Source organism: Drosophila simulans, chromosome 2L, assembly GCF_016746395.2.
Source record: "Drosophila simulans strain w501 chromosome 2L, Prin_Dsim_3.1, whole genome shotgun sequence".
NCBI lineage: Eukaryota > Metazoa > Arthropoda > Insecta > Diptera > Drosophilidae > Drosophila > Drosophila simulans.
Window position 1 is genome coordinate 1,354,194 of NC_052520.2, and position 12,440 is coordinate 1,366,633.

Here is a 12,440-nt window from a genome sequence, read left to right on the forward strand (position 1 = left end):
AACTGGGAAATCGGGAAATCGGGAAGTGGGGTAGTTGGGAGCTGGGAAGTTGGGGAGTGCAAAACCCCGACGAGACCCTTTAATCCGCTGTGCAAATGAGCGTAGGCAGAGTGGAAAATTTATGGTCTCTATGGTCGCCTGCCGTTGTTACCTATTTTTTGGAGCAGTTTCATTTTTTCGGGGGATTTTTCACTTTGGGAATTGTGCATGCGAGAGTCGGGTAAAATATAGATGTGGAATTTGATATAGAACTGTGGCAATGGCCCCTAATAGAGGCCCTTTCGGCTCCGCCAGCGTTCAATCAATGAAAGTGCACACATATTTCCCGCTTTTTCGGTTGTTTTCGCAGTGCAGTGATAAATATTTCGAGTGCTTCGAATGAAGGGCTATTGATGAAGAGTTTGATGCACGAAATTTAAGAGCATTTTTCGGGTTAATTATTGTGGAATTTTTATGGATCGTAGGTTGGTTGCCAGCTGCACTTTCATTTCATCTCACATATATCAATCAAAAACTGCCCCTGGAAATTGCGAGTAAAAAGTGTTTGTTTTGGATAATTTGGAAACTTTTAAGCTCGAAACGAATCAACTCGAAATTGAATATTCATTTGGTTTACACTTTCCCGTCCTCGTTCACTTTATTCATTCATTTACTTTGTGTCTCAGTCCTCGGGCCATTTGGCTGCTGCGATGTAAATTGTCAAATTAATGTTAAATTTGTTGTAAAATTCGGACGGCAAACTTTCGGTAATGTTTGATAATGGCCAAGTTTTGTCTTGGCAGAAGTATTATTAAATTTTTCTTCATTATTTATTGGCGTAAACTTTTGCCGTGCTGGAAGGCATCCAAATGGAGCGAACTTCGATAACAAAGTATTTCGAATTGGTGGTTAATTTTTAATACTTTAACATCTTTCGTCCAGGACAAATTTAAAGCCACGTCCCGAAATGAGCCCCATGTGAGGTGTTCGTTGCAGGAAATGGGCCAACCAAAAACTCAGTCAGCAGTGAAAATCTACTTGATTCCCAGCTCCATCTCCACAATTTCTTCGTCTGCTCCTCCGGCTTGCTCCATCCGCAGAAATTCAGCTATTCTGACGCAAATTGGGTTTACATACCGAACCGAATAAGGAGCGTTTCAGTGCTGAAGAAACGGACAACCAAATACTATCAATAAGCCGAGCTAATATTATAGTAAAAAAAATTAATTAATTTCTAAGAGGTATAGATATACAAATATATAGGTACTCAAAAAAGTGCCTGCTACTTCCGGTCTATATGCTTGTGAAACGCACTGTCTACGTACACAGACGTATGGTAAATGCATTTGCACACACACATATGCTTATGTATGAACCGATTCATAAACCGCAATAAAACAGAAATGGCGCTCTCTGGCATCTTGCCTCTCTTTCGCCCACTGCTGCCGTCTCTTTCCCCGACCGAAGCTGCTCCAATTTGGCCAAGATTCGGGGGTGGAGCTAGGCGAAAAGCGATTTTGTGGGGTTTTGTGGAAGACAAAGTATGGCCGCATTGGGTTACGACTCCTTGCATCCTAATGTGACTCCTGCGGTTTGCATTTGAATGCAATTTGTGGCAAAAGCCGAGATAAAAACTAAGGCAATAGGCAAGGCTTATGGGCCAAATGAAATGTCTGGATAAATGTATGACAATGGAACCGAATAAGCCCTAAACTTTTGGAGTGGTTTCTGCGAAATTGTTCTCAGGCCATTTTGAGTTGGCTGCTTTTATTCCTTGCCTCACAATAACCTGGGAACTTTGAAATCTCCGAATAATGCACTTAAATGGGAGGAGCGCCACAGAAACCACCAGAGTTTTAAAATCACATCTAAAAGTTACTAAAAGAACTGATGCATACCTTTAGATGCAGGAAATGTGGCTCCTTTGGGAGTATATGTTATTTTCGAATAGTTTTATTTAAGAATTTCCACTCTAAATTTTGATAAGGTTAACTGCTCGTAATCCTGAGAATTATGCCTTTCCCGTTCCACTGAACCGCATAACTCGCGTTTATGTTTTTATTAACGAACCGCAACCGAAAGTTGCCAGCCAGATCCAATAAAAATATTAATGACGTCTAATAAAAGAGGGTGGGTATAATATTCGCAGCCAGCAGGCAACAAACCGATTAACCCAGATGGGTCCTAGGAACTGCTCCCGAAAGGAGCCTAAAGCCAGAAATATGCAGCGAAATAACAAGAAAATACTCGCTGTTAACGATAACAAATCGCCGACGGTTAACAAGCGGCATTAATTCCCATTCGCCGGGGCATTTATTGGCTAATTAAACTGGGTGGTGGCACGGGAAACAGCCAGCCTGTCCATGCCCCCAGCTATCAAGTCAAGGAATTACGAGGGCAATTAATAATTTTTGACAATTTACACAACATTGCGCATCGCCGAGATAAGAAGTGAAGGTGCCTCGGGGCGAAACCCTTTGGTAATTTGTCCATTTCGCTAATAATTTCATCAACAGGACATATTCCTCTGCTTTGTCCTTGTCCTCGTCTTTAAGTTCAGATTTACTTTTAAATGCGCAAAAAGAGGAGAGCGCTTTTCTTTTTCCTCTGCGGCTGACAACTTCGAGTGCGGTTGTCCTTTTTATGATTTTCCCTTTTGCCCAAAAACAAACCAGCACATCCCACCCACTGGCCGTTCCATCAGTTTGTTTATTCGCTTAACTTGCGTTAAAATAAATCAATTATTTTAATTCACGCTGACAACTCGCGTCATTTTCAGGCCAACTTTTTGTCCGCAGTTCCCTTGACATGGGATAAGGATGCTGAAAGCACGGATGAGCTGGAAATGGGTTGGGAATGTCATGCATAAAGTGTCAATAACAGATATGAATTCGAATGAAGAAGCATTATGGGTACGTACATATTTTAGGGAATTTCCCACTTTTGTATGCAGTGTTTAAATCAATTTTTATACCCAGCTACTGATACTGCCTTAAATATCTGAAAAACTTACAGTACTCAAAAACTGTGGGCAGCACTTAAAAGTGCGCCTGCCACGCCCCGTTGGGTTGCACGCCCCCAAAATCGCACAGATAGATGCATAAAATGCCATTTGGCAATTTCGGCGTTGTATCCTTTGGCAAACACGCCGCGTTGGAGGGAGACGGAGCACTCAAAGCGCCAGGATATGTATATCCATTTCGCTTTTTGGAGGATTCTTCGCGTGCCATGTTAAGAGCTGCAACAACAATGGCTACAGCCATTGTGTATTACATGCGTGTGAACCAAAACTCAGACAAGAGGATTTTCCATTTCCCATTTCCCACTTTCCCCCGCCCACAACGAACATTTCCATTCACAATCAAACACATTCACAATCGCAGAATGGAATTGTTCATTTTCCAACTTTGGCATTGGATAAGCACTTTTTGTGTTTATTTATTTAAGTGTTATTTCGTTTTACTTTCTGTTCTCGTGGATGTGTGTGTGTGTGAGTGCGTGTGTGCCTGCGAAAATTGAGTTATAAACAAGTTTTTTGAAAATTGTTTAAATGGAAAGAACAGATTGAATTTCCTCCTGCTGGAGGGGCGTGGGCCACTTGAGCTTATGTCAAGTGGAAAATCGTTTTGTTGTAAGTGTCTGCGCTGTGTGGGTGCACTATGAATATGTTTTTGATCATCTTGATTTATTTATGTATGCAAATCGCACAGTGCTCCAAAGGGTTTCCCCACCGGCACAGCGACCCACTTTAAAGTCTCCCAATTCTTCCACGAGAAGGGGTCCTTTGATTGGCTGTTTCTTGGGTTAACCCATTCAACTTTCCAGTTGAATTGTGACTTGCTCGAAATTCTTTTGTAGGTTTCCTCATTTCGATAGCTGTAGATGAAGTAATATATACATTCTGACACTTTTTTCACTAATTTGCGAGCAGTATTTGCTTACCGATTGAAACTAAATCCAGATACATTAATTTGTTGAACAAACTGGGTTTGCCTATTTATAAAATTCCTAATTCTCCAGTTCGGTTTAAGAGAAGTAAATAATTCAGCTTAAGTGAAACTATGAACATTTCAAAGCCATAGAAGTAGAACCCAAAATTGAATGCCACCCTCAGATATTTGCGCTCCTCTGTTTTCAACTCTTTGAAAGCATTTCGCAGACAGAAGCCCTTGCACTGATAAGCTGGAAAATTAAACGAGCTGATATCTTAGCCAGGCTGCATACCCACCCGCCTGCAAATTGGCATTGTTCTGGCTGCAAGTTCAGCACTTGGTTGCCACAATTTATGCATTTTCCATGGCATTAGCGTTGAAAGGCGTCGCAAATGAAATGCCATTCAAAGGCTTTTGCTCCAGCTTCTGGCTCTGCCTTCTCAGTTGGTTGGTTGGCTGCTGTTGTCTGGTTAGTTGGGTTACCTGGTTAGCGTCCTGCCGCCCACAATGTCCCACCCACGAGAGGTCACGCAAATTAGTGCGGCAACTAGAGCTCGCAGCTCCGGAAAAGTTTCCTGGGCGGGATAACTGCCAACTCTGGACGCAGACTCCATCGGAGCGCGGGTTGAGGAAACTTGTGAAAGTAACTAGATAACGCAGCAACCAACAAACTAAGTAGTATTCGAGGGGGCAAGCGGGGGAATCCCCATAAACCCAAAAGGGATATTCATGTGGGGGCTATTGACCTCACTCAAGGTTTGATTCTCAACCTGATTGCTTGGCTAACTCCTCGCTTGATTAGCAAATTTTCTATACCGAAAAATGTTTGGAAATGTTTAATTGACATAAAAGCATTTTTACTGTCATTCAATTGATTACATTTGAATATAATGACAAAATTAGTGCAATTACAATATTTTGATGAGGCTGACTCTTATTGATTAACCAGTTAATTATATTCTACTTATGGACTTATAATTTCAGCTTTGTTAATGCTTAGTGTAATTTACTTAGTTATCAAATAAAAAATGTCCTTCTACTTATTGTATATATTGAAAAAATCGGGATTAAGCCCCCAATTATTCCCATTAAATAAGCCAAATTAAAGCCAAGATTAAACTTTCTCTTTTCCCAACTAATTGCCTCAATATTAATAACTTTTGTTCGAAGTCTCTGCGACATGTCAGAAACATCAGTTGAGTTCCCCGCGCCATGCGTTGAAATAATTAATAAGCTAATTAATCTATAATAATGTCAAATAATGAGCCAATATTTGAGCAGATATTGGACCAGGAACAGCGACGGCGACGATGGAAATTGCGATGATGACGTCGACGGGAAAGCGAGGAAAATTCGTGTTCGGGGCTCCATGTGTGTGTGAGCTCATTGAAATGCCATCATTATCGTGCTCATCATCGTTTACATGGCAAGTGCCTCATGGTTGCATGCCGCAAACGCTGCCGCTTCATTATCCTTATTACTCCTTTCGCTACAGTTCCCCAATCTGCACATGTGTGTGTGCACCGCGAGAAAAACATGACAGTGTCCCGTGGATAATGTCATATATTGAGTTTGTGTCAATGTGTAATAGATCAAAACCAAAACATATCATGTGATAATGTGTGTCCTTTTCATTGATCACTCACAGGGTGTAGTTTGATTACCTTTTAGTCAGATTTGAATCAGATTTCGAGAGTATTCTCGCTGTGCAGCTAACCGACTCTGCGCTGGCGGGTTATTGTTTCCATTTTGATTTATGTCTGGCATCCTTGGGCTCCTCTTGGCCTCGTCTACTATTTTAACGTTGTTAACCAAATTGCATAAATTAAGTGCGTTCGTCTGCTTGAGTGGGTCTGGTTCAGGCTCTAGTCCTGCGCTCCTGTGGCTCCTCCGCATCCTGGCCTCCAATCTGTGGATCCATCTACTATTTCTGGCTCGAAGGCTCCCACATCCGTCGTCCTTCGTCCTGCATTTGTGTTGCTAATGTGCGCACATTAGACGCACATGTTGCCAACTGAATTGTGTTTGCTTTTTCCTTTCCCGGCATTTTTTCTGCTCAGCATGGGGAAATCATGTAAAACAGCTGGAATATTTTATAATTGGCATGTAAATGCACCAGCTTATGTAATCCCTTGCAGCCATAATGAAATATTTTATAATTTTTCAGCTTTTCCTTGGATTTTGCAGAATTAAGTCATGTGTGCAAGGCTAAAAGTCATTAAGATTAAGTTTGAACTAATTGTTTTACCTTGAATGAACTCATTAAATTGAAAACGAGTAGATTTTTGCACAAGTACTAAGTTTAAATTTACAAAAATACATTAATGTTCAAGATACTGCACATATCGAATAAAACCTAACCCATATGCAGTCCAAAGAATTTTGTACACTGCGTGACTATAATTTCCGCTTGTTATCGGAATGAATGAATATCAATTGCACTGCACCAATTCTAGTTTAGCCAATCAACAGAAATATATTGTAAATATTTGCCTAGTTGTTGTTCAAACGTTTTAGAGCTCCATAGAAAATTGCCATAATTACCGCTCAATTATTGTAATAATATTTGCTATTGACATATCGACTATATAAGTGCGGTGTAGACCAAACTTTTCAGTTTATAGCTTCACAATGAAATTGCTTGCATTGCATTTGTTATTCCTCGGGTTTATTTGCCTGGCTCGCAGCCAGGATAACGACGAGAATGTCAGAAGGATAATGAAGGAAATGGAGGTGATCCCCGAAATTTTGGACGAGCCTCCGAGGGAGTTACTCAGGGTAAGCTCAAAGTCTTTTTATCTCTGCGACTTGAACTCTTCAAATTGATCACTAGATCAAGTACGACAACACCATTGACATCGAGGAGGGCAAGACCTATACTCCGACGGAGCTCAAGTTCCAGCCGAGACTCGACTGGAACGCGGATCCTGAGTCCTTCTACACCGTGCTCATGATCTGTCCCGATGCTCCGAACCGAGAGAATCCCATGTACCGTTCCTGGCTCCATTGGCTGGTGGTCAATGTTCCCGGATTGGATATAATGAAGGGGCAGCCGATATCGGACTACTTCGGTCCCCTGCCTCCAAAGGATAGTGGCATTCAGCGGTATCTTATTCTGGTGTATCAGCAATCCGATAAGCTGGACTTCGACGAGAAGAAAATGGAGCTTAGCAATGCCGATGGTCACAGCAATTTTGACGTGATGAAGTTCACCCAGAAATACGAGATGGGCTCTCCAGTGGCGGGTAATATATTCCAGTCCAGGTGGGATGAATATGTGCCCGAGTTGATGAAGACACTCTATGGCGTCAGTGAGTAGTGAATGGAAGGATTGCAAATGTAATGGGTACGGACTTCGAGCGGCTGATTTGTTCCTTGGTTGAGTATTTAGTTAAATATTACCTTATCGAGTATTAAAAATATTTAGCTAGTTACGAGCATTCCAAATTATAATTGTTTTTTATCACGTTGAATCCTTATATACAGAATATTCATAATATGGAGCCAAGAGCTGGACTTATTGCCAAACTGGGCCACTTGAGGGATCAGCCAAGTGCAATGATATACTCTACCTGATTTCCCTCAAACGCTTTGATTGACTGGCTACACTTTCCAAATCCCCCAAGCTCTGAAACAACAAGAAACCAGTAATCTCGAGCAGCTTTGCACTCGACACAAACTCACTTCAACTTTGCAATCATGATAGGACGTAATGTTAGATTTCCATTTATATAAACTCGGGCAAGTGTGAAAGGTGCAACTTTCACGGCGGGCTGGAAAAAGGAAACCCCGAGGGTGGGGAGTCCCGCATTTTCCACCTCCTCCTCCAGTTTCCACTCAAATAGTAACTAAACGCAGTCGAGCACAAAGCGCTTTTTGTGGGCAATGGCAAATAACCTTAAGGTTAAGATTACAAGGTAATTTGATTCAATTCGAGTGATAGGCGTGCCAAGGCAACAACAAACGGCCCAAGATGGAAGCGGAGATGAAGACGGGTTTCCACGGGGCGAGCGGGCGGTGGAAAGTACCCGGTGTCGGGCCAATTTCCCCAGTTTCAGTCGGATAGATGACAGTGTCAAGATAGGAATTGTTGCAGCTTTGCCTTTGCACCCCTCTAGCCAAAAACTCGTGCCCCCCTCGCTTTTTTCCTTCTTTCAATGAATTTCCTTTTTGCTTTCCGGCTTTCCTTTTGTTGGTATTTCTGTTTATCAGTTTGTGTATAAATTTGCCTTTATTCTGACATATTTAGTGGCGGTTCCAAGACAATTGTCTCGCCGATAAACAGCTCAGAGATCTAGCTCCGATTTGCTTGTTACTCCATTAAAAAGGCATATAAAAAGGCAAAAAGGCCACGACATCAGCCTCGAATAATTGGATTTAGTGGGAAATGGTAGTGAATTGTTGTCATATAAATAAACATTTCAGGACACAAAAAAAAAGCTATCAAGTATCAGCATAAATCTTAAATCACCTGAGAACTTTACTCTATATAGTTTTGTTATTTTATATAAAAATGTTATATACACATTCTTGATGACACACTTATTTCTGGAAAATCCACCGTCATCGCTGATGATAAACCTATGATAAATCGCCCATTCCCAGGCCTCATCTTTCCGAGCTTAGCTCTAATTTCACGCTCGCCCGATCTCACTATTATATAGGAAACTCTTCTTCCTCCAAGTTGCCAACGGGCGTATGAGTAATCTGGCCCGAATCCCATGGCCTCCTCTTGCAGCTCCTCATCATCTTGATTTTTTTGCGGAAAAACTTTCCTTCTTATTATTTATCCCATGTGACAAATTTGGTGCACAAGATTTTGCGCCGCATAATAAATTATGCGTTGCAGTTGGGAAGGCGAAAAAAAAACTGAAATTAAATTATAGGGGAAGAAAATGCGAGCGAGTTGAAAGTTTTCCATCGTTCGTCGGGATTGGAAAGTTTTCCGTGCACGTTTTAATTTAATAATCGCTGTCTGGAGTCGTTAAGTTGGGGCAAAGTTTTCTGGCCAGTTTACCGGATTTGACATTACACTTAATCGCTTAAAAACGCTCTTAATTGGAGCGTTGTTTGCGTGAATAAATCATGTAATAAATAAACAAGCCGGCACACTTGTTGGCCATGCATTATTTATGGCCCGAATCAATAACTGTGACACTTTGGCCACCATTTCCCATGCATGCCAACGACTGATGCAGATGAGCAGGACCAGGATGTGCAGGATGCGGGCTGTCCAGGACGCGGGGGCTTGCTTCTGCCAAATGTCCGAGCCTGCAACCGGCAGCCTGGCTCCTGTCACACAGTTAAAATGTGATAAATTCCATTAAGTGACAGGGAAACGCACACGAAATGCAAACGTAAACTGTATCTGGGCTTAGAGATGGCCAAATCAGTCGGCATTAGGCCGTAAATTACGACGTTTCAGTCTGGAGTTTAATAGCTTGCTTATTCGTTCGTTCAGTGAATTAATACAGGTTAAGTAATAATGATATTAAAGCAGATAACAGTATATCTGCAGGTTCTTTAACAATTGACATAAATATTTATTAGTTCCTTATTATGTTGATTTAATTTTCCCCGCTATAAATTAAAAGAAACTTTGGACTCGCATCTCTAGACTGTTGGGACCCCACATAGAAATGTTTTCAATGGACAGACAAGAAATCCATTTTGTGTGGCGCCAAATCAAAATGTTGCAGCCAGGAACAGACACACACACTCTCGCACGCTTACCCACACAATCGCAAGCATCAAGTTGAAAGTTGCATGTTGCACATTGAAAGCCAAAACTGACACCAGCAGACATTTAGTACGCATCGCATATTGAAATTGTAATTTGATTTCTGCCTTTTGCCACCGACTGTCCAACTTTCCATCTGGCTGTCTCCCTCTGTCGCACATCTCCCTCTCTCTGTCTATCCCTATCTAAATTTGTATTCCCCCGATTGAGTGGTATTTCTATAGCAGTTTGCATGCCCCAGAGGTCCTTGCCCCGAGTCCTGGCAGTTGCGTATTTTGCAACCGAATATACCCCATCGGAGCTCAAGGACTGAAAACTGGGTCAAGCCAAAACAAAGAGGGTGAGCTATTTAAAAGGGACTGAAATTTGTTTAGACAACAAATTATGCAAGTGGTTTGTGATATTAAAAAAAATTGTTTAATGGCAGGAACACCTTTAAATGATGACTACAAAGTGCGCTTAAAACTGTACTATACAGTATATAATTTCAGTTAAATGTTCTGTCTGAGTTGAAATGATTAAAAAGGACATTATTTGCCAGCTCTTTAGCTCGGGTTGTATTGAAACAATGCCTGGGAAAAGGGACTTATCTGACTACGGCACACCTGAGGAGGTTCCTCCACCTGACTGACCCCATCGGGGGATCAGAGTGCTCCACCCGCTGCACTTGTGTGCTGACAAAGCCTCTTGGGGCACTTAAATCATTATTTAATTTGAATTTAAAATGCAGCAAGGAATTTTCCACGGCTGTCGCTGTTTGTCGTCTGAAACAAAGCGCGGACAAATAAATAAAATAAAATGGCAAGCTCATTACAGGCCGACTGCTGGACTGCGATGGCCATAATAATGATGATGATGATGACGATGATGTGGCAACAAGTCGGAGTCGGGCATCACTTCCAACAATGCCCCGTGCAAACGCACTCATGCACAGTGGGGGCGAAAAAAAGTGGCCAACAAAGGCACAATGGGACAGAGTCCACGCCCACCGCCCACCACTGGGGTCTCCCACTTGGCCGCCTGCATTGTTGGTTTTCATTTGCGGGGAGGGGTGGAGGAAGAGCGGGGTGCAGGAAGAGCGCGGAACAGGAAAGCGGGGAGGGGAAACAGCGCCTGCGGCATCTGGGGCATTGATGCCAGGTGACAGACGGCAAAATGGTGGCGCGTCCTTCTGTGAGGCACTGTGTGTACAATTTTCAGCCTGCATATGCCGCCGTTTTCCAGCTAATTGCCGGCTATTTACATTTTAAATCGCAAGAAACTTTAAGCCAAGTTGGCCACAAATGCAACTTGGTTGTAATTTCAGTTGCGGCGGATGAATAGTTAACATAGTTGAAACCTTTATAATAGCTTGTGTTCGGGGTAAAACCCCTTGTGTAAAATATTTGAATCATTCATTTTATACAAAAGTAAAACCCTAATTATTTTCATAAACTTGACAGTTCTTATGAATGTGTTTTTTGAGCTGTGTCGTTTCTCTAACTATTTCTTAAAGAGTTCCACCTTTTTAAAACTGATTTATTTAAATAAATAAAGAATAAAGAACTCAACAAACTATATTCCCGCACAAATTGAGTCTTGAAGATTGCGAGCTCATGAATATGAAATGTGGTTTCGTCAAATTGGATATTCGACACTTGAAATATGTCAATCCTTGGTCGTTTCTGTGGCCCACCTCACTGAAAGTGACAAGTGGAGCAGGAAACAGCAAATATTTTGCCTCTAGTCAACCTGGTTCGATATTCAGGAAGTGCAAAAAAGCCTCTGATTTTATTACAGGGTACTAGAAAGTACCACGAGAACATTGGTACAGATAAGTATCATAGTTTTTAGACAACAGAAACAATTATCAAATGTTCAAGGAGTGAGACGTTAACATAGCATAGTTGTCAAATCAATCGGTCGACTTATTCACATATACAATAATATACGGCACTATTAAGCAAAGGATTTTATTTTTAAGAACTTTAGCCAATTAAGATATGGAAGGGTCAGTTTCTGCCGAGGATGGCACACCTCCGTGCAGCTGGGCATGCAGCCACACCGCGGTTAAGAGAATCCAGAAGGAGCTGGACGAGATTACGAGGGATCCGCCGCTGTACTGCAGTGCTGGTCCGAAGGAGGACAACCTGTACGAGTGGTCTTCGACGATCATCGGACCCATGGACTCCGTCTACGAGGACGGAATATTCAAGCTGGACATATTCTTCCCGGCTGAGTATCCTTTCGCTCCGCCGATAGTCATATTTCGCACGCCCATATATCACTGCAACATCCACCGCCTGGGCTTCATTTGTCTGGACATCCTGAAGGAGAACTGGTCTCCGGCGCTGACCATCTCGAATATTCTGCTATCTATTTGCTCCCTACTCACCGACTGCAATCCCAAGGATCCGCTGGTGGCCAATATTGCCACGGAATATCTGAAGGATAGAGCAGAACATGACAAAAAGGCCCGCCTCTGGACCAAACGGTAGTACCTTGGCAGTGGTTTTCTTAAAACTGTATAATAATCCTTATCAATTCATTTAGATATGCCAAAAACGAATAGATAAAATCCGCCAAATTAAGAGTAGTGGCAGCTTCGCTTCGAATCGATGACTTTCATGTTCAGTACATTGCTATATGAAATATACCTATGCTTCTCCATAATATTGCAGGAAAATCTATTAATCACTCGGTATCGCTTTGTCGAGACTCTCTACTTTTCATTGACAACTTTGGAAATTGCTCATGCCGCAATTGGGGAACGTAGCCACGCCCACTCACCTACGCCCTTTGTGGTAATA

General features: G+C 42.0%; 2 protein-coding genes across 2 annotated transcripts; both read left to right on the forward strand.

Moving 5' to 3' along the window:
- Positions 1 to 6,504: 6,504 nt before the first annotated feature.
- On the forward strand, positions 6,505 to 7,358 carry LOC6730563 (putative odorant-binding protein A5). The gene is made up of 2 exons (XM_002077706.3): positions 6,505 to 6,689; positions 6,745 to 7,358. Exons 1-2 carry the CDS (start codon positions 6,543 to 6,545, stop codon positions 7,228 to 7,230), a joined length of 633 nt encoding a protein of 210 aa, XP_002077742.1. The 5' UTR covers positions 6,505 to 6,542; the 3' UTR covers positions 7,231 to 7,358.
- Positions 7,359 to 11,518: 4,160 nt separating this feature from the next.
- LOC6730564 (ubiquitin-conjugating enzyme E2-24 kDa) lies at positions 11,519 to 12,305 on the forward strand. The gene is made up of 2 exons (XM_016179371.3): positions 11,519 to 12,124; positions 12,184 to 12,305. The coding sequence occupies exons 1-2, from the start codon at positions 11,634 to 11,636 to the stop codon at positions 12,200 to 12,202; spliced, it is 510 nt and encodes a 169-aa protein (XP_016023010.1). The 5' UTR covers positions 11,519 to 11,633; the 3' UTR covers positions 12,203 to 12,305.
- The last annotated feature ends 135 nt before the right edge of the window (positions 12,306 to 12,440 follow it).

Coding starts and splice junctions, on each gene's coding strand:
- LOC6730563 (XM_002077706.3), top strand. CDS start 6,543: ATGAAATTGCTTGCATTGCATTTGTTATTCCTCGGGTTTATTTGCCTG. Junction 6,690..6,744: donor CTCCGAGGGAGTTACTCAGG/GTAAGCTCAAAG, acceptor ATTGATCACTAG/ATCAAGTACGACAACACCAT.
- LOC6730564 (XM_016179371.3), top strand. CDS start 11,634: ATGGAAGGGTCAGTTTCTGCCGAGGATGGCACACCTCCGTGCAGCTGG.